This window comes from Notolabrus celidotus, chromosome 21, assembly GCF_009762535.1.
Source record: "Notolabrus celidotus isolate fNotCel1 chromosome 21, fNotCel1.pri, whole genome shotgun sequence".
Taxonomy (NCBI): Eukaryota; Metazoa; Chordata; class Actinopteri; order Labriformes; family Labridae; genus Notolabrus; species Notolabrus celidotus.
Window position 1 is genome coordinate 29,165,821 of NC_048292.1, and position 25,926 is coordinate 29,191,746.

A 25,926-nucleotide genomic window follows, 5' to 3' on the forward strand; every position below is an offset into this window, starting at 1 on the left:
AAGCAGGTCCCACCGAGATTTGAACTCGGATCGCTGGATTCAGAGTCCAGAGTGCTAACCATTACACCATGGCAACCGTCGCATGGCTTCCAGAGACAGCTGTCGAACACGGTCTTACATGCCATCAACATGTATGGTTGTTACTGTGCACACAACAAGAGACGTAGGCACTAAGAAATACCAGTGAAACAGACGACCGCATGAAAAAGCAACTTTAACTGGCTGTCTAAAGTAACGTGGTCAGCTACGAGGGCTGAGGCTGAGAGCAGCATGTTCATTCTTTGCTGAGAGCAACACGTGCAAAAAGCAGGAGTCAGAGGCCACACAAACGGCACCGTCTCAGTTTAGCGTGTCAGGCACGCCCGCCGTACTACGAGCACAGTGTTTTATTGTCTTCATGCCGCCTGCCGTGTAAAGACTTGATGAGTAATCTCTGTCAGCATCATGTGGCAGACAACAGTGGCAGGGAAAAGCACGTCATGTCAGAAGTGGGATTCGAACCCACGCCTCCAGGGGAGACTGCGACCTGAACGCAGCGCCTTAGACCGCTCGGCCATCCTGACTAGATGGGCAGCATGGTCACAGGGCGCGGCACGCCGACACGGTCACGTAACAAACCTTTTGGCTCCATTCAGGGTGCAGACTGCTACTGTTTTCACCTGGCAACAACAAGAACAACCTTTTGGGCTGGAGGACGAAGACATCGCTCCTTGCAGTGGGGAGGAAGACTAATGGAAGGCCAAAGCAGTTTCTACAAAAATCCAGTTGCAGGTACCTGGCTTTGCTCATGTGTACAACTTGAGTACCAATTGCTCTGCTGATATTACTAGTCCTTTAGTTTGTGAACACAGCTTTGGCTTTGCTGAGGTTTCTGGTCGCTTGGACTTAAGCTCAGTCCTGTTACAGGGCAGTATCTATCGCAACAGTAGGTAGGCTGAAGTCAAGTGAGAAACATGTTCACAACTGCGTGCGCAACCTTCAAGCTGGTTCCATGGTGTAATGGTGAGCACTCTGGACTTTGAATCCAGGGATCCGAGTTCAAATCTCGGTGGGACTGCGAAGATGTTAGATGTTTGTACAGCACACTGTCTTGTTTGAGTGGCAGTTGCAATATTGCCTCCTCTTTGTCATACACTAAATTGAGACTTCTGAAATGCTTTGTTTCGGACTTGGTTCCAGAATGCGTTCCTGCAGCTTCACGACCGTCCCACACCTACTCCTTACGACTGGCCACTTTCTGATAAGTGCGGCAATCTCCACTGGAAACAACAGCAACGCATCAAAGTGTTTCCGCCCAGTTTCGAACTGGGGACCTTTCGCGTGTGAGGCGAACGTGATAACCACTACACTACGGAAACCGGTGCTTTCGTCACAGTTGGTCGATGATTCATGTCATGCGCTCGATCCCCGGTGAGTCTTGATGCTGCGCAGCGGTGTAGTCCAGTTTCCTGTTGTGGCTATTTTCAGATTTTTCCCCCACCCAGCTTTGTGCACAGCCATCCTGAAGGAAGCCCCCGTAAGCGCCACCGCCCTCATCAACACATACAGTGTGCTCACACAGATATTTGAGAGCATCGTGAAAGACTGCGTATGTGTTTAATACACAACGAAGGCACGAAAAGCCATCAAGAGGAGACGAATGCACCAGCCCTCAGTTGCTCTTATTATGTGACAACGATCAATATCTAACACAAGAAAGAGTTCAACCCAACTGCTTGGCACCGGCTGCGACCCTGCCTCCCACAATGCGCTTTTGTGGGCTCTTCAGTAAAGGGGGAACTAAGGCTCCGGACCTGCTTTGTGTCGTATATTGGACCCCATAGTTGGCCATGCCTCCCTCGGAATGTCTGCACTGTCCTGGTAAAGACAGGAAGACCGCGGTCGTGTGCCAGGGACCACAAGGGCACGCGTCCTCGTTAGTATAGTGGACAGTATCTCCGCCTGTCACGCGGGGGCCAGTTGCGAATAGCTGTAACAGAAGATAAGCCAATAGGATTTAAGTGTATTAAAGTGCCTATGTTTTTTTAATCCAAGGTGTTCAGGTGCTTACTCAGTGTGGGTTCGAATCCCCACTGAGACATCTGAGATAAGATGAGATTTAGGCTATGATTGTAGATTTAGGCTATGATTGTTTGTTGTTAACTTGTTTATTGAGCGTGAAGTACCTGGACTTGATGTATGAATCATTTTAGTTTAAAGACCTTATTTACCAACGTTTACTAAGATATGAAAATATCGTTGATTTACTTGTTTTAATATACAGATGAAATCATGCACACCTTTGAAAAAGTAATATAAAAGTTTGAAACCACATTGAAATGTCCATGCTGGTGAACCATTTTATTCAGACCTGATAAAGCATTTGAGACAGAAGGTTTAGTATATAAATGATACATTTAAGTTGAAAAGAAGCTTTGTTATTTTGATTCCAAGCAGTAAAAAAAGACAATAAGTTTCAATTTGATTCATGAAAATAGTTTTATTGATAAGCAAGTTATAATATTCAGATCTTTAAATTTTTTAACATTGTTTCACAACAGAAGAAACTCCTATAAACTACTATCAACACACTTATAAAGAGGGGACATCTGAATGGAATGCAGTGCAGGGGAAGAAGTGAGGTATAGGAAAAAGGGAAGTAGGATGTTATAAGATACAAAGTATTATCAGGACCTTTAGTGACAGTTATGACTACAATGTTACTTTAAGATCCTCTTAAACCATTGATTCCCAAAGTGGGGCCCATGGTTATGACAGTGGAAGGCATCAAGCCTAAATAAAAGCAATGCACATTGTTTTGCATTGCCAGAAAAGAATGGCAAATTGTGTTGCAGAACTTCCAGGTAAATGCCAGGGTGACAATTAATCTATAGCAGACAATTAAACTACAGCAGACATCACAACTTTTAAAACAAAGACAAGAAGTCATATCTTGCCCTCAGCTTTAGCTGTACAATGGTGGTTAGAAAATATAGCCACACTCCTTACTTTGCCACATGCTACCTGTCTGAGAGTTTTTACTGCACTTGCCTCAACCAAGACAAGGTACAGATCAAAGGTGAACATTTAAAATGAACTTAAGAGAGGCAGCTGCACCCCAGACTTAAGCAGATCTGTAACACAAGACAAAGCACACACTAATCATTTAACACTATTGTAGGACTGAAAGTAAAAATCTTAAAAGCAGATTTTCATTAAAAAAATATATATTCAGGAAGTCAGATTTAAAAAATCAGTTTAAAGCAATGACTGTTGTTACATTTTAAAATTTGAACGTTCATTTTGCAGTCCATGGATACAGTATGTTTATGTGTTGATGTGTAGGGTCAGGGGTAAGGGGGCTTGATAATATTTCCATCTGCCAGGAGGGGGCCCCAGCAGAAAAGGTTTGGGAACCACTGTCTTAAACATAGAGATATAAAAGCTGTCCAATTTCAATATTTACACATAAACACTTTCATATTTACACATATACAAACATCTATTCAAAAATTAATTTTCATTTACACAGAACACAAAACAATAATTATACACAAACTCTGAAGAGTTTAATGCTTTTTTCTTTCCTCCACCAATCTTTGTCGCTCGGCCTCATAGAAAGGAGACGCACAAAATTCTTTCCAGCTCATCTCTCTGGCCATTCCCTCATTGCGGTACAAAGAGTACACTTTAGAGGGGCAGTAAATATATTTTCCTGCCACTCCTGGGAAGCCCGAATGGATGTGTGGGCTGTTCGGCCCCTGTTTCAGTTCCAGGTGACAGAACCTACAGAGGCGGCCGGCTGGATGGGTGTCTGGTCGCTTCCTTTTTTTTCCCACCTTCTCTTCCACACGTTTTTTGGTTTCCTCCAACTCCCTCTGGAAGAAATCTGTGTGGACAAACTGCTCAAAGGGCATCTTGGCATCAGAAAGTCCCTCAGCAGCATAACTCTGATGCACCTTCTTAGAGCAGTAGAAATAGCGCACAGGCCCCTGTTGGTAAAAAAAGTGGATGGAGGATCCATCCGTCCCATATCGAGACTTGGGCTGTCCACAGGCAAGACACGTCTTTGTCTGCTTTCTCTTCTGCTCTGGCTGGGGCTGTTGTTGCTGCTGCTTTTCCAAGATGCCCTCCACAATTTTCTCAAGGGAGTCTTGGGTTAGAGGTGTGGACAGGGCAGGTGTAGGGGGCTTGACAACAGCTGCCTCCATGGTGACCACAGGAACACAAGTAGTGTCACTCCCCTCTGTTAAAGAGTGCCACAGCTGCTGAGTGTCCAGAAGTTTTTCCTGACTTGTGTTCAAGGAGGAACTGGTGTTCAGGAGTTTTGCCAGGTGCTTCACATAGTGAGATATGTGCAGCCTGGTTGTGGGGTGGAGCAAGCTGTTTGGATCTGTGGCTGACTGATGGACCATGTCAGCGTATTCTTGATCCACAAGCTTCAGGCGGTCCTTCTCTCCATGGTGCTTCTGCAGCAAACTGTCAATAGCAGCTTTCATGGGTGCTGTCCAGCGTGTGTGGTCCAACACAAAAACTCTTCCGCCAGTTTTTATGGGTCCAGTGCGGGCACTCCTTGGTGAGGAACTCAAAGGCAGCGGCAGGGCATGTGAGATTTCTGGAACACATAAAGCAATAATAGTTCCTCAGTTGATCATGTTATTACAGTACAATATAATGATGAGCAACTGTAATGTCCGAATTTCCTGCAGGGATAATAAATTATTTCTGATTCTGACATACCCGTTGCTGCTGAAGGATCCAGGACTTCTTCTGGTGGCATCTCCTGCTTTAGCAGCGCACCAGCAGAGAGTGGATGGCCGATGGATGGTGCTGGTCCAGGGGATGGCACGCCAGAGGGCAGTGTCAAACTGGAGGAGGGTGCCACGTCTGGAGCTTCATCTTCAGCAGGAGCAGCAGGTGTCTGCCGGGGGGGCGGAGGCATAAGAGCGGCAGGCTCATCTCTCTTCAGAGTCCTGTGTTTGTCCCAGTCCAGTGGGACTGGACGGCAGCCTGGCTCTCTGTACTGAAGGCCAAACCTCTCTCCAGTGTCCCTGTCGGAGAGGAGAAATGCAGCATACTTCTCCTGCCCTGTCACTCTCATGGAAGCAGCGTTTAACTCGCACATTAAAGCTGGGTCAAAGACAGCAGGGAGGATGACACCTGGCTGTTTAAGGTCCACCAGCCGCTGGTAGTTCCATCGTGCTACCCCTGTCATACCCTGGGCCTGGAACAATTCAGGGGAGACATGAGTGCCAGTGACCCAGTGAGCCTGGTGGAAATGGTATCCCTCCTGCTGTGATGTACCTCTGACAGGGATCCAAATCGGGACTTTGGCACCTTCACCAGGTACGTGGTTCAACTGAAGAGTTCCTCGGTACCTGTACATTATGCCCTCGGAGAGTTCAGGGTCACTGAGGCACCCACGGAGAATGTGCACTCTCTGAATTCGCCATCTCTTCAGCATGGATGGCTTAAAGAGTGGGACATTGTTAGGGTCCGTCGCCAGGTGAAAGTGACTCAGGACTCTCTCCACTCTGTCCAGCAGCTCTGTTGGATGGGGTATTTTAATCCTGCAGTGCTCCCGTATGTGCTGTTTGGTGGGATTGGCTGGATGAATACCACAGAACCTATAAGCATCCTGGAGCCTCTTCAGGTCTTCCTGATCCACAACAGAGAAGGCAGCAGAGAGGAGCTTACAGAAAGTGCTGTACAGAGGGTGATGCTCAGAGGTGCACTCCCGTGAAAAGCGCCTCAGACAGTGAAACAAGTCCAGTTTCACAACAATGTTCTCATTATAATGCGATCTTGAGGCACAGGTGTTCAACTGTCTTCCAGAGGTCGCTCCAGCAACAATGGACGGGGTAGTCTTCCAGGCATCCCAGTTCAGATGTTCTCCAAGGATGCTGTCTGGGATTTTAAAGGCAGCACAGCAATCCCTAATGTAAGGCACAAAGACACAGCAGAATTAAAAAAAAAACATTGAAGAAACTGAATTGAATTAAAAATAAATAAATAATTTTTGTTAATTACAGAAAACATTGTCAGTTTGAATGAGATTGAAAACAGAAGATGGCTGTGCTCACCTGTCCATCCAGTGGTAGCCTGCCTTTTCCACTCCAGCATTGCTGTACCTCTTGGCCATCCCCCGGTACATTGGCTCCAAGGACCTCTCAGTCTCAGACTGAACCATCACCCAGGATGCGATGAGCCAGTGCTCATTCATCACAGCATAACTGGACATGACCCCAGAGGCTAAGGTCACCTTCCTTGCCACTTTTCTGGTGTGGTCGGACCGGAAAACATGCCCAAATGTTCCCTGGAGGAGCCTGGACATAGCTGGCTCTTGACGTTTGAACTCCTCCAGCAGGCAGTCAGTCAGGTAGAAACCGGACACAGAGACTCCACCCCAGCCATCTTGCTTGTCATATGACCCAAAAGCGCGTGGCTGGTTTTCTTTTCTCAGAAACTGCCCGATGCTCCTCTGGCCATACACTCCAGCCTCAGCATCTCTGACACTCTCTATGGCTTGAAGGTATGCCAGGTGAGCTCGCTCATACTTGAGGTGCATGAGCTCATTCACCTGGTTGGCCATATCTGTTGGTGACTTGCCAGAGCGCCTCAGCTCATCCATAACAGACTTACAGATGGCCTTCTTGTAAGTCAGGAATGCAGGCAAAAGGTTGGTGAAGCGCTTGGGGAGTTTCTCAAGCCATCGCGGACTGTCGGCAAACCAGGTCTTTCGACAGTCCTTGCAGCAGAGTCGTGAGGAGAGGATGTAATATTGGCCGCTGGTGCCAACAATCACCCGAGGCCTGCCCACCCCTGCAGAGACCACCTGTGGATGAGGACAGCCATGGAGACAGGGCAGGATGTAATTGTTCCTCAATCTGACCATGATTGCACTCTCAGGTTTCCAAATAAAAAATGGGTGGAGCTGAAAGAAGTTGGGGGATGGGAGCTCAGCCACGGAATCTATGAGCTCAGGTTGTGGAGGAAGACGCCACAATGAAATTGTGTTCCCCGGATTACGCACTGGACAAGACCCAGGCCACAGCCCGAGATCCTGAAGCTCTGTCCTCATCCAGAGCTTCTGGTGATGAGAACAGCTCCAGCTGCTCATGTCATGGTCATGGTCATGGTCATGCACAGGCACAGGCACAGACACAGGAACAGGAACAGGAACAGGAACAGGGGGGTGAGCTGAGGGAACTAGGATTAAAAAAAAGACAATAGAACACAAATTATTATTTTGGTTCAGATAATTATTAAAGGTTGCATAGTTTAAAGCAGAATTAACACAACATGTTAGTGTCAGGAGTCAGAAAAATGGAGGAAATGTTTACATTCTCTACGTTCTTACCATCTTCAGCACTGTCCTCAAGTCTGACTTCATTTTGTGAAGCGGTGCAAGCAGCACTTGGTCTGGGTTCTGAAAAAGGAGTGCAGTCTTTCTGTTATGCATTTGTACAGGCTATAAACATAAAGACATGATGACGAGATATAAAGATATTGTGAAAGTTATACTCAGTTAAGTCAGCTGTGCATTAAGCATATATGAACGTCATTCCTACACAAAAATGGAAACATCCTTTACCTGGAGTTGACTCAGAACTCAACGGTTTTGTGGCACCAGCAGTCTCCTTCACTAGGAATGCCAGCTCTGGTGGAAGGGGCACAGGTGTCTTCCTTTTCACACCTGATGAGGCTGATGCAGCAACAGGAAAGTTAATAAGCTCATCATTAATTTTATGAAATTGCAATAAACACATTTGATTATGTTATGTGATTATTTTACACTAAACCACATTATATTATTATCCTTCTTATCCAACATCAATCTCTTGTCTTATGTAGGCTTGTACAAATTACTTTATTGTTTGTACATAAACAACGTAGTGTACTGGAGCCAAATTCCTTGTATGTGTATATGTGTAAAGATACCTAGCTAATTAGGCTAGTTTAGATTCCGATTCTGATACATGAACAGTATTACAGTATTTTTACCTTCAACCTGTGATGCCTGCAGTTCAGGAGTAGTGTTCGGCCGAGGTTTGGACAGCATTGCAGATGGAACTAGAATAGACAAAATAATCAGTTGTTTCAAAATTCACAAAATATTTAAGTGTTTTTGTTAGTAGGAACTCAAACAGTCAAGCTTACTTCTCCTGCTTCTCAAAATTTGGGTTGTTAAATGTTAAATTGTCACAGACACACCAAATGAACTTACAATACTAATCACTACTCTCTAGTCTAAGCAGGGAGAAGCATTTCGACTTAATGAACAAGCATGCATTTAAGTGTTAGCATATATATGCAATGTGGCATATATATATTTGTTTTTAAATACAACATGCATAGAAAAGAAAATGTGCACTTACCCTCATAGTGTTTGCCATGAATTCATTGTGGCAGTGATCAATTCATAGTCCTTAGGACAGTTACTACAACGTCAGCTAACAGTATTATTAAAGGAACACAGCCGGAACATGGCCAGAACACAAACAACACACAGAGAAATAGTTTAAGTCGAGGTTCAGTTTTGGGGGGCAATTCATCATGTAAAAGAATTGTACTCCAGTCCTGAAACCTATTATTTAAAAACCTTTCTTTGCTCCTGGGGACACTCCTGGTATGGCAGCTGCTGGTATGGGTGCTGCTGACACAGCGTCTGGTTACAAACAGAAAATGGGAAATAACAGATATCAGATACAACACAGAGTTTGCCACTGTCAGTTTTGACAATCAGTCAATGTAATAAAAGTGCACTTACAGGTCTGCACTTGTAGTTCAGAGGATTTCATGCTTATCATTGCACTCTCAAGCTCTTCATCCTCGTCCATCACTGTGGTCCAGACAAATATTACAGGACACAAAAAAGAATAAGTTTACCCAAATTTAGATAGGTTAAAAGTATTAGTCACATGTCATCAGAAATAGCGATTAGAAATATAAATGAATTAATTTACCCAGAGGTTTGGGGACTCTTGAGGGACGTTCGACGGGTGGGGAAGCTGAGGCGGATTGCTGCCTCTTCTGTAGGTACAGCTGCAGCTTGAACATGCGTGTTCCTGGGAAACAGCTCTTCCCCAAAACGAAGGTTGCATAGCCATCAGCTCTGCTGTCCCAAATCTCCTTCCAGGTGCTCTTAGCACGAGTGCCAAAGCCAACTAGCTGGTCATCTTCCAATGAGGCTGCCATATCACCCCCTCCACTTGCCTCATAGGTTTGGAGAGACTGGATCTCAGCTAAACTGAGGGAATAATGGACAAAGGATTGCAGGCTGTCCTTGCTATGTCCTGCAGTCACACTGACACCTGATGCTTCCTCCTTTTGCAAGTTCCTAATAAGATACATTGTGTACCCTATGTCGTTCTGCAAAAGCCACCTGAAAGATTTCCCTTTATACTTCCCAAACTGCAGGATGTAGTCTCCCAGCACCTCTGTACGGTCGGAGGCGTCCCCTCCTCTCTGACGGACCACAGCCAGAGCATTCTGATGAACAAGGTCAGCCCGTATGGGCGCAGACTTGTCCTGCAGAGTGGCGTCCTCCTTAATTCGTCTGGCTTCCTTTGACGGCTCCTGGAGGAGAAATCCGAGTGGTCCCTTGCGGAACACAACACAGACTTTCCCCGGGAAGAACAACAGTTTCCTGTCCATCTTTGCCTAATATGAGAAAATAACAGAATTTTAGGTTTATTTTAATTAAATACTGTGAGAAGATATTTGTGGAAAAAAATATTAGAATATTTCAGATCACATGTTATAATCCCACTCAAATAGAATTAGCCAATTAAGTATTTTACAGCTTCAAAACTTCTAAGATCTTCAGTACAAAGTTCAGGAGGCCAAGAAGACAATAGCTTTTCACACCTTTCTGACCTTCACCTACTCTTGGATCTAAGGGGGAGGAAGTGTGTGTGTGTGTGTGTGTGTGTGTGTGTGTGTGTGTGTGTGTGTGTGTGTGTGTGTGTGTGTGTTTCTGTACATCTGAGAGTCTGCCTGTGAACTAAAGTGTAAGAGGGTGGGGTGGGAGCAGCAGGAGGGGGAAAGCACAGAATGTGTGATCAAGAATAGAGGGGAGGGGGGGGGGGCAGTAGATGTGGAAAAAAACTGTGTGCCTAAGCACCTGCGTTAAAGTGTATGAGTTTGGAGAGGGGCAAATGGGGCAGGAGAGGAGTTCCTATCAAATAATTGTAGAAAAAAAATGACATTCGATATTGTAGTTACTCTGAAAGCTCGTGTAACACCCATGGTCCTGATAAAAGTTTACTTTACTTCACAATTAAATAGATAACGTTTGTTAAAACATCATGGATAAGTTTAAGACAACATCAAATGCATTCGGTTTGGGATAGATTGTATAATAATGTATTTCTTACATATTTATCTAAATGATTAAATCTATGACTTACTGCTTAATTTCACTACGAGCAGATCTGATCTGTCACCGAACGGGCGATTCTAGTTATTGACACAAAATCAGTTTCGGTAATGTTTAGCGTACATGAAAACTGTAAACATAATAGCAAAAAATGACCATGTCCATTCATAATGTATCAAATGTATCAATTGTCTGACAGAGAAAAGCCGGGAAAGCCCTGTCACTTCAAGCTAGTACTACGGTATTACTGTAGATATACATACTACCTGCTATAAAACTTTGAGTGATAAGTCCATAAATTTAACCAATAGTTTTACATTTATGCCAAACAAAGTCTCTTACCTTTGATTATTTAATACTGCCTGATGAGAATTCGAAGAGAGTAGATAGCGTCTTGTATCCACCGAAGTCCGCTTGGAATGACAGCCAGCTTTAGAGTCTGAGCGATTTCTAAAAAAAGAAAACTCGGGACAGCGCCACTAAGTCGTAGTGGCCAAAAGTATATTGCATCCATAGTGGTTTAGCACTACCATAGAGAATGAATGGGAAACGGTTTAGGGCCGTTTAGCTAAACAATTCTCGATGCTCGCGCGGGGGGCCTGGGTTCGATTCCCGGCCAATGCACAGAGAGTTTTAACGGTGTCCCACTGTGGTAGCAACCGTGCAGATAGACAAAATGAGCTCTGCCCCAGACACAGACAAGCTTGAATAGTACAACACAGGTCAGGATGCATAAGCATCCAACAGCTCAACTCAAAGAAACACCAGACAAGTGAGCGCATTGCAATTTTGCCCTGATGGTGACGCTGGATGACCAAAGGGATTACAATTGGTCCTCAAGGGGAACAGCAGAGTGTGTGGACAATTTACAGAGGACAATCCATGGCGATTTTTCACTCAAAGCGAGCATGGTGAACCTCATGGTGGTGGCATGCGGCTGCGTTCAAGCATGGTGAACCTCATGGTGGTGGCATGCGGCTGCGGCGGCCCACTTTTGCAGCAAACATGGAGCATTGGTGGTTCAGTGGTAGAATTCTCGCCTGCCACGCGGGAGGCCCGGGTTCGATTCCCGGCCAATGCACAGAGAGTTTTAACGGTGTCCCACTGTGGTAGCAACCGTGCAGATAGACAAAATGAGCTCTGCCCCAGACACAGACAAGCTTGAATAGTACAACACAGGTCAGGACGCATAAGCATCCAACAGCTCAACTCAAAGTAACACCAGACAAATGAGCACATTGCAATTTTGCCCTGATGGTGACGCTGGATGACCAAAGGGATTACAATTGGTCCTCAAGGGGAACAGCAGAGTGTGTGGACAATTTACAGAGGACAATCCATGGCGATTTTTCACTCAAAGCGAGCATGGTGAACCTCATGGTGGTGGCATGCGGCTGCGTTCAAGCATGGTGAACCTCATGGTGGTGGCATGCGGCTGCGGCGGCCCACTTTTGCAGCAAACATGGAGCATTGGTGGTTCAGTGGTAGAATTCTCGCCTGCCACGCGGGGGCCAGTTGCGAATAGCTGTAACAGAAGATAAGCCAATAGGATTTAAGTGTATTAAAGTGTCTATTTTTTTTAATCCAAGGTGTTCGGATGCTTACTCAGTGTGGGTTCGAATCCCCACTGAGACATCTGAGATAAGATGAGATTTAGGCTATGATTGTAGATTTAGGCTATGATTGTTTGTTGTTAACTTGTTTATTGAGCGTGAAGTACCTGGACTTGATGTATGAATCATTTTAGTTTAAAGACCTTATTTACCAACGTTTACTAAGATATGAAAATATCGTTGATTTACTTGTTTTAATATACAGATGAAATCATGCACACCTTTGAAAAAGTAATATAAAAGTTTGAAACCACATTGAAATGTCCATGCTGGTGAACCATTTTTATTCAGACCTGATAAAGCATTTGAGACAGAAGGTTTAGTATATAAATGATACATTTAAGTTGAAAAGAAGCTTTGTTATTTTGATTCCAAGCAGTAAAAAAAGACAATAAGTTTCAATTTGATTCATGAAAATAGTTTTATTGATAAGCAAGTTATAATATTCAGATCTTTAAATTTTTTAACATTGTTTCACAACAGAAGAAACTCCTATAAACTACTATCAACACACTTATAAAGAGGGGACATCTGAATGGAATGCAGTGCAGGGGAAGAAGTGAGGTATAGGAAAAAGGGAAGTAGGATGTTATAAGATACAAAGTATTATCAGGACCTTTAGTGACAGTTATGACTACAATGTTACTTTAAGATCCTCTTAAACCATTGATTCCCAAAGTGGGGCCCATGGTTATGACAGTGGAAGGCATCAAGCCTAAATAAAAGCAATGCACATTGTTTTGCATTGCCAGAAAAGAATGGCAAATTGTGTTGCAGAACTTCCAGGTAAATGCCAGGGTGACAATTAATCTATAGCAGACAATTAAACTACAGCAGACATCACAACTTTTAAAACAAAGACAAGAAGTCATATCTTGCCCTCAGCTTTAGCTTTACAATGGTGGTTAGAAAATATAGCCACACTCCTTACTTTGCCACATGCTACCTGTCTGAGAGTTTTTACTGCACTTGCCTCAACCAAGACAAGGTACAGATCAAAGGTGAACATTTAAAATGAACTTAAGAGAGGCAGCTGCACCCCAGACTTAAGCAGATCTGTAACACAAGACAAAGCACACACTAATCATTTAACACTATTGCAGGACTGAAAGTAAAAATCTTAAAAGCAGATTTTCATTAAAAATATATATATTCAGGAAGTCAGATTTAAAAAATCAGTTTAAAGCAATGACTGTTGTTACATTTTAAAATTTGAACGTTCATTTTGCAGTCCATGGATACAGTATGTTTATGTGTTGATGTGTAGGGTCAGGGGTAAGGGGGCTTGATAATATTTCCATCTGCCAGGAGGGGGCCCCAGCAGAAAAGGTTTGGGAACCACTGTCTTAAACACAGAGATATAAAAGCTGTCCAATTTCAATATTTACACATAAACACTTTCATATTTACATATATACAACATCTATTCAAAAATTAATTTTCATTTACACAGAACACAAAACAATAATTATACACAAACTCTGAAGAGTTTAATGCTTTTTTCTTTCCTCCACCAATCTTTGTCGCTCGGCCTCATAGAAAGGAGACGCACAAAACTCTTTCCAGCTCATCTCTCTGGCCATTCCCTCATTGCGGTACAAAGAGTACACTTTAGAGGGGCAGTAAATATATTTTCCTGCCACTCCTGGGAAGCCCGAATGGATGTGTGGGCTGTTCGGCCCCTGTTTCAGTTCCAGGTGACAGAACCTACAGAGGCGGCCGGCTGGATGGGTGTCTGGTCGCTTCCTTTTTTTTTTCCACCTTCTCTTCCACACGTTTTTTGGTTTCCTCCAACTCCCTCTGGAAGAAATCTGTGTGGACAAACTGCTCAAAGGGCATCTTGGCATCAGAAAGTCCCTCAGCAGCATAACTCTGATGCACCTTCTTAGAGCAGTAGAAATAGCGCACAGGCCCCTGTTGGTAAAAAAAGTGGATGGAGGATCCATCCGTCCCATATCGAGACTTGGGCTGTCCACAGGCAAGACACGTCTTTGTCTGCTTTCTCTTCTGCTCTGGCTGGGGCTGTTGTTGCTGCTGCTGCTGCTTTTCCAAGATGCCCTCCACAATTTTCTCAAGGGAGTCTTGGGTTAGAGGTGTGGACAGGGCAGGTGTAGGGGGCTTGACAACAGCTGCCTCCAAGGTGACCACAGGAACACAAGTAGTGTCACTCCCCTCTGTTAAAGAGTGCCACAGCTGCTGAGTGTCCAGAAGTTTTTCCTGACTTGTGTTCAAGGAGGAACTGGTGTTCAGGAGTTTTGCCAGGTGCTTCACATAGTGAGATATGTGCAGCCTGGTTGTGGGGTGGAGCAAGCTGTTTGGATCTGTGGCTGACTGATGGACCATGTCAGCGTATTCTTGATCCACAAGCTTCAGGCGGTCCTTCTCTCCATGGTGCTTCTGCAGCAAACTGTCAATAGCAGCTTTCATGGGTGCTGTCCAGCGTGTGTGGTCCAACACAAAAACTCTTCCGCCAGTTTTTATGGGTCCAGTGCGGGCACTCCTTGGTGAGGAACTCAAAGGCAGCGGCAGGGCATGTGAGATTTCTGGAACACATAAAGCAATAATAGTTCCTCAGTTGATCATGTTATTACAGTACAATATAATGATGAGCAACTGTAATGTCCGAATTTCCTGCAGGGATAATAATTATTTCTGATTCTGACATACCCGTTGCTGCTGAAGGATCCAGGACTTCTTCTGGTGGCATCTCCTGCTTTAGCAGCGCACCAGCAGAGAGTGGATGGCCGATGGATGGTGCTGGTCCAGGGGATGGCACGCCAGAGGGCAGTGTCAAACTGGAGGAGGGTGCCACGTCTGGAGCTTTATCTTCAGCAGGAGCAGCAGGTGTCTGCCGGGGGGGCGGAGGCATAAGAGCGGCAGGCTCATCTCTCTTCAGAGTCCTGTGTTTGTCCCAGTCCAGTGGGACTGGACGGCAGCCTGGCTCTCTGTACTGAAGGCCAAACCTCTCTCCAGTGTCCCTGTCGGAGAGGAGAAATGCAGCATACTTCTCCTGCCCTGTCACTCTCATGGAAGCAGCGTTTAACTCGCACATTAAAGCTGGGTCAAAGACAGCAGGGAGGATGACACCTGGCTGTTTAAGGTCCACCAGCCGCTGGTAGTTCCATCGTGCTACCCCTGTCATACCCTGGGCCTGGAACAATTCAGGGGAGACATGAGTGCCAGTGACCCAGTGAGCCTGGTGGAAATGGTATCCCTCCTGCTGTGATGTACCTCTGACAGGGATCCAAATCGGGACTTTGGCACCTTCACCAGGTACGTGGTTCAACTGCAGAGTTCCTCGGTACCTGTACATTATGCCCTCGGAGAGTTCAGGGTCACTGAGGCACCCACGGAGAATGTGCACTCTCTGAATTCGCCATCTCTTCAGCATGGATGGCTTAAAGAGTGGGACATTGTTAGGGTCCGTCGCCAGGTGAAAGTGACTCAGGACTCTCTCCACTCTGTCCAGCAGCTCTGTTGGATGGGGTATTTTAATCCTGCAGTGCTCCCGTATGTGCTGTTTGGTGGGATTGGCTGGATGAATACCACAGAACCTATAAGCATCCTGGAGCCTCTTCAGGTCTTCCTGATCCACAACAGAGAAGGCAGCAGAGAGGAGCTTACAGAAAGTGCTGTACAGAGGGTGATGCTCAGAGGTGCACTCCCGTGAAAAGCGCCTCAGACAGTGAAACAAGTCCAGTTTCACAACAATGTTCTCATTATAATGCGATCTTGAGGCACAGGTGTTCAACTGTCTTCCAGAGGTCGCTCCAGCAACAATGGACGGGGTAGTCTTCCAGGCATCCCAGTTCAGATGTTCTCCAAGGATGCTGTCTGGGATTTTAAAGGCAGCACAGCAATCCCTAATGTAAGGCACAAAGACACAGCAGAATTAAAAAAAAAACATTGAAGAAACTGAATTGAATTAAAAATAAATAAATAATTTTTGTTAATTACAGAAAACATTGTCAGTTTGAATGAGATTGAAAACAGAAGATGGCTGTGCTCACCTGTCCATCCAGTGGTAGCCTGCCTTTTCCACTCCAGCATTGCTGTACCTCTTGGCCATCCCCTGGTACATTGGCTCCAAGGACCTCTCAGTCTCAGACTGAACCATCACCCAGGATGCGATGAGCCAGTGCTCATTCATCACAGCATAACTGGACATGACCCCAGAGGCTAAGGTCACCTTCCTTGCCACTTTTCTGGTGTGGTCGGACCGGAAAACATGCCCAAATGTTCCCTGGAGGAGCCTGGACATAGCTGGCTCTTGACGTTTGAACTCCTCCAGCAGGCAGTCAGTCAGGTAGAAACCGGACACAGAGACTCCACCCCAGCCATCTTGCTTGTCATATGACCCAAAAGCGCGTGGCTGGTTTTCTTTTCTCAGAAACTGCCCGATGCTCCTCTGGCCATACACTCCAGCCTCAGCATCTCTGACACTCTCTATGGCTTGAAGGTATGCCAGGTGAGCTCGCTCATACTTGAGGTGCATGAGCTCATTCACCTGGTTGGCCATATCTGTTGGTGACTTGCCAGAGCGCCTCAGCTCATCCATAACAGACTTACAGATGGCCTTCTTGTAAGTCAGGAATGCAGGCAAAAGGTTGGTGAAGCGCTTGGGGAGTTTCTCAAGCCATCGCGGACTGTCGGCAAACCAGGTCTTTCGACAGTCCTTGCAGCAGAGTCGTGAGGAGAGGATGTAATATTGGCCGCTGGTGCCAACAATCACCCGAGGCCTGCCCACCCCTGCAGAGACCACCTGTGGATGAGGACAGCCATGGAGACAGGGCAGGATGTAATTGTTCCTCAATCTGACCATGATTGCACTCTCAGGTTTCCAAATAAAAAATGGGTGGAGCTGAAAGAAGTTGGGGGATGGGAGCTCAGCCACGGAATCTATGAGCTCAGGTTGTGGAGGAAGACGCCACAATGAAATTGTGTTCCCCGGATTACGCACTGGACAAGACCCAGGCCACAGCCCGAGATCCTGAAGCTCTGTCCTCATCCAGAGCTTCTGGTGATGAGAACAGCTCCAGCTGCTCATGTCATGGTCATGGTCATGGTCATGCACAGGCACAGGCACAGACACAGGAACAGGAACAGGAACAGGGGGGTGAGCTGAGGGAACTAGGATTAAAAAAAAGACAATAGAACACAAATTATTATTTTGGTTCAGATAATTATTAAAGGTTGCATAGTTTAAAGCAGAATTAACACAACATGTTAGTGTCAGGAGTCAGAAAAATGGAGGAAATGTTTACATTCTCTACGTTCTTACCATCTTCAGCACTGTCCTCAAGTCTGACTTCATTTTGTGAAGCGGTGCAAGCAGCACTTGGTCTGGGTTCTGAAAAAGGAGTGCAGTCTTTCTGTTATGCATTTGTACAGGCTATAAACATAAAGACATGATGACGAGATATAAAGATATTGTGAAAGTTATACTCAGTTAAGTCAGCTGTGCATTAAGCATATATGAACGTCATTCCTACACAAAAATGGAAACATCCTTTACCTGGAGTTGACTCAGAACTCAACGGTTTTGTGGCACCAGCAGTCTCCTTCACTAGGAATGCCAGCTCTGGTGGAAGGGGCACAGGTGTCTTCCTTTTCACACCTGATGAGGCTGATGCAGCAACAGGAAAGTGAATAAGCTCATCATTAATTTTATGAAATTGCAATAAACACATTTGATTATGTTATGTGATTATTTTACACTAAACCACATTATATTATTATCCTTCTTATCCAAAATCAATCTCTTGTCTTATGTAGGCTTGTACAAATTACTTTATTGTTTGTACATAAACAACGTAGTGTACTGGAGCCAAATTCCTTGTATGTGTATATGTGTAAAGATACCTAGCTAATTAGGCTAGTTTAGATTCTGATTCTGATACATGAACAGTATTACAGTATTTTTACCTTCAACCTGTGATGCCTGCAGTTCAGGAGTAGTGTTCGGCCGAGGTTTGGACAGCATTGCAGATGGAACTAGAATAGACAAAATAATCAGTTGTTTCAAAATTCACAAAATATTTAAGTGTTTTTGTTAGTAGGAACTCAAACAGTCAAGCTTACTTCTCCTGCTTCTCAAAATTTGGGTTGTTAAATGTTAAATTGTCACAGACACACCAAATGAACTTACAATACTAATCACTACTCTCTAGTCTAAGCAGGGAGAAGCATTTCGACTTAATGAACAAGCATGCATTTAAGTGTTAGCATATATATGCAATGTGGCATATATATATTTGTTTTTAAATACAACATGCATAGAAAAGAAAATGTGTACTTACCCTCATAGTGTTTGCCATGAATTCATTGTGGCAGTGATCAATTCATAGTCCTTAGGACAGTTATTACAACGTCAGCTAACAGTATTATTAAAGGAACACAGCCGGAACATGGCCAGAACACAAACAACACACAGAGAAATAGTTTAAGTCGAGGTTCAGTTTTGGGGGGCAATTCATCATGTAAAAGAATTGTACTCCAGTCCTGAAACCTATTATTTAAAAACCTTTCTTTGCTCCTGGGGACACTCCTGGTATGGCAGCTGCTGGTATGGGTGCTGCTGACACAGCGTCTGGTTACAAACAGAAAATGGGAAATAACAGATATCAGATACAACACAGAGTTTGCCACTGTCCGTTTTGACAATCAGTCAATGTAATAAAAGTGCACTTACAGGTCTGCACTTGTAGTTCAGAGGATTTCATGCTTATCATTGCACTCTCAAGCTCTTCATCCTCGTCCATCACTGTGGTCCAGACAAATATTACAGGACACAAAAAAGAATAAGTTTACCCAAATTTAGATAGGTTAAAAGTATTAGTCACATGTCATCAGAAATAGCGATTAGAAATATAAATGAATTAATTTACCCAGAGGTTTGGGGACTCTTGAGGGACGTTCGACGGGTGGGGAAGCTGAGGCGGATTGCTGCCTCTTCTGTAGGTACAGCTGCAGCTTGAACATGCGTGTTCCTGGGAAACAGCTCTTCCCCAAAACGAAGGTTGCATAGCCATCAGCTCTGCTGTCCCAAATCTCCTTCCAGGTGCTCTTAGCACGAGTGCCAAAGCCAACTAGCTGGTCATCTTCCAATGAGGCTGCCATATCACCCCCTCCACTTGCCTCATAGGTTTGGAGAGACTGGATCTCAGCTAAACTGAGGGAATAATGGACAAAGGATTGTAGGCTGTCCTTGCTATGTCCTGCAGTCACACTGACACCTGATGCTTCCTCCTTTTGCAAGTTCCTAATAAGATACATTGTGTACCCTATGTCGTTCTGCAAAAGCCACCTGAAAGATTTCCCTTTATACTTCCCAAACTGCAGGATGTAGTCTCCCAGCACCTCTGTACGGTCGGAGGCGTCCCCTCCTCTCTGACGGACCACAGCCAGAGCATTCTGATGAACAAGGTCAGCCCGTATGGGCGCAGACTTGTCCTGCAGAGTGGCGTCCTCCTTAATTCGTCTGGCTTCCTTTGACGGCTCCTGGAGGAGAAATCCGAGTGGTCCCTTGCGGAACACAACACAGACTTTCCCCGGGAAGAACAACAGTTTCCTGTCCATCTTTGCCTAATATGAGAAAATAACAGAATTTTAGGTTTATTTTAATTAAATACTGTGAGAAGATATTTGTGGAAAAAAATATTAGAATATTTCAGATCACATGTTATAATCCCACTCAAATAGAATTAGCCAATTAAGTATTTTACAGCTTCAAAACTTCTAAGATCTTCAGTACAAAGTTCAGGAGGCCAAGAAGACAATAGCTTTTCACACCTTTCTGATCTTCACCTACTCTTGGATCTAAGGGGGAGGAAGTGTGTGTGTGTGTGTGTGTGTGTGCGTGTGTGTGTGTGTGTGTGTGTGTGTGTGTGAGTGTGTGTGTGTTTCTGTACATCTGAGAGTCTGCCTGTGAACTAAAGTGTAAGAGGGTGGGGTGGGAGCAGCAGGAGGGGGAAAGCACAGAATGTGTGATCAAGAATAGAGGGGAGGGGGGGGGGGGCAGTAGATGTGGAAAAAAACTGTGTGCCTAAGCACCTGCGTTAAAGTGTATGAGTTTGGAGAGGGGCAAATGGGGCAGGAGAGGAGTTCCTATCAAATAATTGTAGAAAAAAAATGACATTCGATATTGTAGTTACTCTGAAAGCTCGTGTAACACCCATGGTCCTGATAAAAGTTTACTTTACTTCACAATTAAATAGATAACGTTTGTTAAAACATCATGGATAAGTTTAAGACAACATCAAATGCATTCGGTTTGGGATAGATTGTATAATAATGTATTTCTTACATATTTATCTAAATGATTAAATCTATGACTTACTGCTTAATTTCACTACGAGCAGATCTGATCTGTCACCGAACGGGCGATTCTAGTTATTGACACAAAATCAGTTTCGGTAATGTTTAGCGTACATGAAAACTGTAAACATAATAGCAAAAAATGACCATGTCCATTCATAATGTATCAAATGTATCAATTGTCTGACAGAGAAAAGCCGGGAAAGCCCTGTCACTTCAAGCTAGTACTACGGTATTACTGTAGATATACATACTACCTGCTATAAAACTTTGAGTGATAAGTCCATAAATTTAACCAATAGTTTTACATTTATGCCAAACAAAGTCTCTTACCTTTGATTATTTAATACTGCCTGATGAGAATTCGAAGAGAGTAGATAGCGTCTTGTATCCACCGAAGTCCGCTTGGAATGACAGCCAGCTTTAGAGTCTGAGCGATTTCTAAAAAAAGAAAACTCGGGACAGCGCCACTAAGTCGTAGTGGCCAAAAGTATATTGCATCCATAGTGGTTTAGCACTACCATAGAGAATGAATGGGAAACGGTTTAGGGCCGTTTAGCTAAACAATTCTCGATGCTCGCGCGGGGGGCCTGGGTTCGATTCCCGGCCAATGCACAGAGAGTTTTAACGGTGTCCCACTGTGGTAGCAACCGTGCAGATAGACAAAATGAGCTCTGCCCCAGACACAGACAAGCTTGAATAGTACAACACAGGTCAGGACACGTAAGCATCCAACAATTCAACTCAAAGAAACACCAGACAAGTGAGCGCATTGCAATTTTGCCCTGATGGTTACGCTGGATGACCAAAGGGATTACAATTGGTCCTCAAGCGGAACAGCAGAGTGTGTGGACAATTTACAGAGGACAATCCATGGCGATTTTTCACTCAAAGCGAGCATGGTGAACCTCATGGTGGTGGCATGCGGCTGCGTTCAAGCATGGTGAACCTCATGGTGGTGGCATGCGGCTGCGGCGGCCCACTTTTGCAGCAAACATGGAGCATTGGTGGTTCAGTGGTAGAATTCTCGCCTGCCACGCGGGAGGCCCGGGTTCGATTCCCGGCCAATGCACAGAGAGTTTTAACGGTGTCCCACTGTGGTAGCAACCGTACAGATAGACAAAATGAGCTCTGCCCCAGACACAGACAAGCTGAATAGTACAACTGAGGTCAGGAGACATAAGCATCCAACAATTCAACTCAAAGAAACACCAGACAAGTGAGCGCATTGCAATTTTGCCCTGATGGTGACGCTGGATGACCAAAGGGATTACAATTGGTCCTCAAGGGGAACAGCAGAGTGTGTGGACAATTTACAGAGGACAATCCATGGCGATTTTTCACTCAAAGCGAGCATGGTGAACCTCATGGTGGTGGCATGCGGCTGCAGCGGCCCACTTTTGCAGCAAACATGGAGCATTGGTGGTTCAGTGGTAGAATTCTCGCCTGCCACGCGGGGGGCCTGGGTTCGATTCCCGGCCAATGCACAGAGAGTTTTAACGGTGTCCCACTGTGGTAGCAACCGTGCAGATAGACAAAATGAGCTCTGCCCCAGACACAGACAAGCTTGAATAGTACAACACAGGTCAGGATGCATAAGCATCCAACAGCTCAACTCAAAGTAACACCAGACAAATGAGCACATTGCAATTTTGCCCTGATGGTGACGCTGGATGACCAAAGGGATTACAATTGGTCCTCAAGGGGAACAGCAGAGTGTGTGGACAATTTACAGAGGACAATCCATGGCGATTTTTCACTCAAAGCGAGCATGGTGAACCTCATGGTGGTGGCATGCGGCTGCGTTCAAGCATGGTGAACCTCATGGTGGTGGCATGCGGCTGCGGCGGCCCACTTTTGCAGCAAACATGGAGCATTGGTGGTTCAGTGGTAGAATTCTCGCCTGCCACGCGGGAGGCCCGGGTTCGATTCCCGGCCAATGCACAGAGAGTTTTAACGGTGTCCCACTGTGGTAGCAACCGTGCAGATAGACAAAATGAGCTCTGCCCCAGACACAGACAAGCTTGAATAGTACAACACAGGTCAGGACGCATAAGCATCCAACAGCTCAACTCAAAGTAACACCAGACAAATGAGCACATTGCAATTTTGCCCTGATGGTGACGCTGGATGACCAAAGGGATTACAATTGGTCCTCAAGGGGAACAGCAGAGTGTGTGGACAATTTACAGAGGACAATCCATGGCGATTTTTCACTCAAAGCGAGCATGGTGAACCTCATGGTGGTGGCATGCGGCTGCGTTCAAGCATGGTGAACCTCATGGTGGTGGCATGCGGCTGCGGCGGCCCACTTTTGCAGCAAACATGGAGCATTGGTGGTTCAGTGGTAGAATTCTCGCCTGCCACGCGGGAGGCCCGGGTTCGATTCCCGGCCAATGCACAGAGAGTTTTAACGGTGTCCCACTGTGGTAGCAACCGTACAGATAGACAAAATGAGCTCTGCCCCAGACACAGACAAGCTTGAATAGTACAACTGAGGTCAGGAGACATAAGCATCCAACAATTCAACTCAAAGAAACACCAGACAAGTGAGCGCATTGCAATTATGCCCTGATGGTGACGCTGGATGACCAAAGGGATTACAATTGGTCCTCAAGGGGAACAGCAGAGTGTGTGGACAATTTACAGAGGACAATCCATGGCGATTTTTCACTCAAAGCGAGCATGGTGAACCTCATGGTGGTGGCATGCGGCTGCGGCGGCCCACTTTTGCAGCAAACATGGAGCATTGGTGGTTCAGTGGTAGAATTCTCGCCTGCCACGCGGGGGGCCTGGGTTCGATTCCCGGCCAATGCACAGAGAGTTTTAACGGTGTCCCACTGTGGTAGCAACCGTGCAGATAGACAAAATGAGCTCTGCCCCAGACACAGACAAGCTTGAATAGTACAACACAGGTCAGGATGCATAAGCATCCAACAGCTCAACTCAAAGTAACACCAGACAAATGAGCACATTGCAATTTTGCCCTGATGGTGACGCTGGATGACCAAAGGGATTACAATTGGTCCTCAAGGGGAACAGCAGAGTGTGTGGACAATTTACAGAGGACAATCCATGGCGATTTTTCACTCAAAGCGAGCATGGTGAACCTCATGGTGGTGGCATGCGGCTGCGTTCAAGCATGGTGAACCTCATGGTGGTGGCATGCGGCTGCGGCGGCCCACTTTTGCAGCAAACATGGAGCATTGGTGGTTCAGTGGTAGAATTCTCGCCTGCCACGCGGGAGGCCCGGGTTCGATTCCCGGCCAATGCACAGAGAGTTTTAACGGTGTCCCACTGTGGTAGCAACCGTGCAGATAGACAAAATGAGCTCTGCCCCAGACACAGACAAGCTTGAATAGTACAACACAGGTCAGGACGCATAAGCATCCAACAGCTCAACTCAAAGTAACACCAGACAAATGAGCACATTGCAATTTTGCCCTGATGGTGACGCTGGATGACCAAAGGGATTACAATTGGTCCTCAAGGGGAACAGCAGAGTGTGTGGACAATTTACAGAGGACAATCCATGGCGATTTTTCACTCAAAGCGAGCATGGTGAACCTCATGGTGGTGGCATGCGGCTGCGTTCAAGCATGGTGACCTCATGGTGGTGGCATGCGGCTGCGGCGGCCCACTTTTGCAGCAAACATGGAGCATTGGTGGTTCAGTGGTAGAATTCTCGCCTGCCACGCGGGAGGCCCGGGTTCGATTCCCGGCCAATGCACAGAGAGTTTTAACGGTGTCCCACTGTGGTAGCAACCATGCATAGACAAAATGAGCTCTGCCCCAGACACAGACAAGCTTGAATAGTACAACACAGGTCAGGACGCATAAGCATCCAACAGCTCAACTCAAAGAAACACCAGACAAGTGAGCACATTGCAATTTTGCCCTACTGGTGTCACTGGATGACCAAAGGGATTACAATTGGTTCTCAAGGGGAACCGCAGAGTGTGTGGACAATTTACAGAGGACAATCCATGGCGATTTTTCACTCAAAGCGAGCATGGTGAACCTCATGGTGGTGGCATGCGGCTGCAGCGGCCCACTTTTGCAGCAAAAAGGAGCATCGGTGGTTCAGTGCTAGAATTCTCGCCTGCCACGCGGGAGGCCCGGGTTCGATTCCCGGCCAATGCACAGAGAGTTTTAACGGTGTCCCACTGTGGTAGCAACCGTGCAGATAGACAAAATGAGCTCTGCCCCAGACACAGACAAGCTTGAATAGTACAACACAGGTCAGGACGCATAAGCATCCAACAGCTCAACTCAAGTAACACCAGACAAGTGAGCGCATTGCAATTTTGCCCTGATGGTGACGCTGGATGACCAAAGGGATTACAATTGGTCCTCAAGCGGAACAGCAGAGTGTGTGGACAATTTACAGAGGACAATCCATGGCGATTTTTCACTCAAAGCTAGCATGGTGAACCTCATGGTGGTGGCATGCGGCTGCGGCGGCCCACTTTTGCAGCAAACATGGGAGCATTGGTGGGTTCAGTAGTAGAATTCTCGCCTGCCACCCCGGGGGCCAGTTGCGAATAGCTGTAACAGAAGATAAGCCAATAGGATTTAAGTGTATTAAAGTGTCTATTTTTTTTAATCCAGGTGTTCGGATGCTTACTCAGTGTGGGTTCGAATCCCCACTGAACATCTGAGATAAGATGAGATTTAGGCTATGATTATAGATTTAGGCTATGATTGTTTGTTGTTAACTTGTTTATTGAGCGTGAAGTACCTGGACTTGATGTATGAATCATTTTAGTTTAAAGACCTTATTTACCAACGTTTACTAAGATATGAAAATATCGTTGATTTACTGTTTTAATATACAGATGAAATCATGCACACCTTTGAAAAAGTAATATAAAAGTTTGAAACCACATTGAAATGTCCATGCTGGTGAACCATTTTTATTCAGACCTGATAAAGCATTTGAGACAGAAGGTTTAGTATATAAATGATACATTTAAGTTGAAAAGAAGCTTTGTTATTTTGATTCCAAGCAGTAAAAAAGACAATAAGTTTCAATTTGATTCATGAAAATAGTTTTATTGATAAGCAAGTTATAATATTCAGATCTTTAAATTTTTTAACATTGTTTCACAACAGAAGAAACTCCTATAAACTACTATCAACACACTTATAAAGAGGGGACATCTGAATGGAATGCAGTGCAGGGGAAGAAGTGAGGTATAGGAAAAAGGGAAGTAGGATGTTATAAGATACAAAGTATTATCAGGACCTTTAGTGACAGTTATGACTACAATGTTACTTTAAGATCCTCTTAAACCATTGATTCCCAAAGTGGGGCCCATGGTTATGACAGTGGAAGGCATCAAGCCTAAATAAAAGCAATGCACATTGTTTTGCATTGCCAGAAAAGAATGGCAAATTGTGTTGCAGAACTTCCAGGTAAATGCCAGGGTGACAATTAATCTATAGCAGACAATTAAACTACAGCAGACATCACAACTTTTAAAACAAAGACAAGAAGTCATATCTTGCCCTCAGCTTTAGCTGTACAATGGTGGTTAGAAAATATAGCCACACTCCTTACTTTGCCACATGCTACCTGTCTGAGAGTTTTTACTGCACTTGCCTCAACCAAGACAAGGTACAGATCAAAGGTGA

At 45.2% G+C, this 25,926-nt stretch overlaps 2 protein-coding genes and 10 non-coding genes across 14 annotated transcripts; 7 read left to right on the forward strand and 5 right to left on the reverse strand.

Moving 5' to 3' along the window:
* Positions 1–4: 4 nt before the first annotated feature.
* Positions 5–76, reverse strand: trnaq-cug. The gene has a single exon. It is a non-coding gene; the product is annotated as a tRNA-Gln (tRNA).
* Positions 77–480: 404 nt separating this feature from the next.
* trnal-cag lies at positions 481–563 on the reverse strand. The gene has a single exon. It is a non-coding gene; the product is annotated as a tRNA-Leu (tRNA).
* Positions 564–985: 422 nt separating this feature from the next.
* On the forward strand, positions 986–1,057 carry trnaq-uug. Its single transcript has one exon. It is a non-coding gene; the product is annotated as a tRNA-Gln (tRNA).
* Positions 1,058–1,285: 228 nt separating this feature from the next.
* Positions 1,286–1,358, reverse strand: trnav-cac. Its single transcript has one exon. It is a non-coding gene; the product is annotated as a tRNA-Val (tRNA).
* A 2,190-nt stretch (positions 1,359–3,548) lies between these two features.
* LOC117805476 lies at positions 3,549–10,854 on the reverse strand. The gene is made up of 10 exons (XM_034674204.1): positions 10,703–10,854; positions 8,946–9,642; positions 8,750–8,821; positions 8,582–8,647; positions 7,984–8,052; positions 7,574–7,684; positions 7,340–7,408; positions 6,063–7,188; positions 4,720–5,915; positions 3,549–4,594 (listed from the first exon to the last, which is right to left on the reverse strand). The coding sequence occupies exons 2-10, from the start codon at positions 9,634–9,636 to the stop codon at positions 3,549–3,551; spliced, it is 4,446 nt and encodes a 1,481-aa protein (XP_034530095.1). The 5' UTR covers positions 9,637–9,642; positions 10,703–10,854.
* A 516-nt stretch (positions 10,855–11,370) lies between these two features.
* Positions 11,371–11,441, forward strand: trnag-gcc. Its single transcript has one exon. It is a non-coding gene; the product is annotated as a tRNA-Gly (tRNA).
* A 1,932-nt stretch (positions 11,442–13,373) lies between these two features.
* On the reverse strand, positions 13,374–18,958 carry LOC117804752. 3 transcript variants are annotated; one of them, XM_034673099.1, is made up of 9 exons: positions 18,861–18,958; positions 18,665–18,736; positions 18,497–18,562; positions 17,899–17,967; positions 17,489–17,599; positions 17,255–17,323; positions 15,984–17,103; positions 14,641–15,836; positions 13,374–14,516 (listed from the first exon to the last, which is right to left on the reverse strand). In XM_034673099.1, exons 1-9 carry the CDS (start codon positions 18,952–18,954, stop codon positions 13,681–13,683), a joined length of 3,633 nt encoding a protein of 1,210 aa, XP_034528990.1. In that variant the 5' UTR covers positions 18,955–18,958; the 3' UTR covers positions 13,374–13,680. The 3 variants fall into 3 exon arrangements, with proteins under 3 accessions (XP_034528990.1, XP_034528991.1, XP_034528992.1); XM_034673100.1 differs by lacking the exon at positions 18,861–18,958 and having other exon boundaries at positions 18,273–18,562; positions 18,665–18,721; XM_034673101.1 differs by lacking the exons at positions 18,665–18,736; positions 18,861–18,958 and adding an exon at positions 18,273–18,347 and having other exon boundaries at positions 18,497–18,542.
* Positions 18,959–21,290: 2,332 nt separating this feature from the next.
* Positions 21,291–21,361, forward strand: trnag-gcc. The gene has a single exon. It is a non-coding gene; the product is annotated as a tRNA-Gly (tRNA).
* Positions 21,362–22,162: 801 nt separating this feature from the next.
* Positions 22,163–22,233, forward strand: trnag-gcc. The gene has a single exon. It is a non-coding gene; the product is annotated as a tRNA-Gly (tRNA).
* Positions 22,234–22,619: 386 nt separating this feature from the next.
* trnag-gcc lies at positions 22,620–22,690 on the forward strand. The gene has a single exon. It is a non-coding gene; the product is annotated as a tRNA-Gly (tRNA).
* Positions 22,691–23,492: 802 nt separating this feature from the next.
* Positions 23,493–23,563, forward strand: trnag-gcc. Its single transcript has one exon. It is a non-coding gene; the product is annotated as a tRNA-Gly (tRNA).
* A 385-nt stretch (positions 23,564–23,948) lies between these two features.
* trnag-gcc lies at positions 23,949–24,019 on the forward strand. The gene has a single exon. It is a non-coding gene; the product is annotated as a tRNA-Gly (tRNA).
* Positions 24,020–25,926: the final 1,907 nt, after the last annotated feature.

Coding starts and splice junctions, on each gene's coding strand:
- LOC117804752 (XM_034673099.1), bottom strand. CDS start 18,954: ATGTTCAAGCTGCAGCTGTACCTACAGAAGAGGCAGCAATCCGCCTCA. Junction 17,600..17,898: donor GCAGGCATCACAGGTTGAAG/GTAAAAATACTG, acceptor TTGCTGCATCAG/CCTCATCAGGTGTGAAAAGG. Junction 14,517..14,640: donor GGATCCTTCAGCAGCAACGG/GTATGTCAGAAT, acceptor TATGTGTTCCAG/AAATCTCACATGCCCTGCCG.
- LOC117805476 (XM_034674204.1), bottom strand. CDS start 9,636: ATGGACAGGAAACTGTTGTTCTTCCCGGGGAAAGTCTGTGTTGTGTTC. Junction 8,822..8,945: donor AAGAGTCCCCAAACCTCTGG/GTAAATTAATTC, acceptor TCTGGACCACAG/TGATGGACGAGGATGAAGAG. Junction 4,595..4,719: donor GGATCCTTCAGCAGCAACGG/GTATGTCAGAAT, acceptor TATGTGTTCCAG/AAATCTCACATGCCCTGCCG.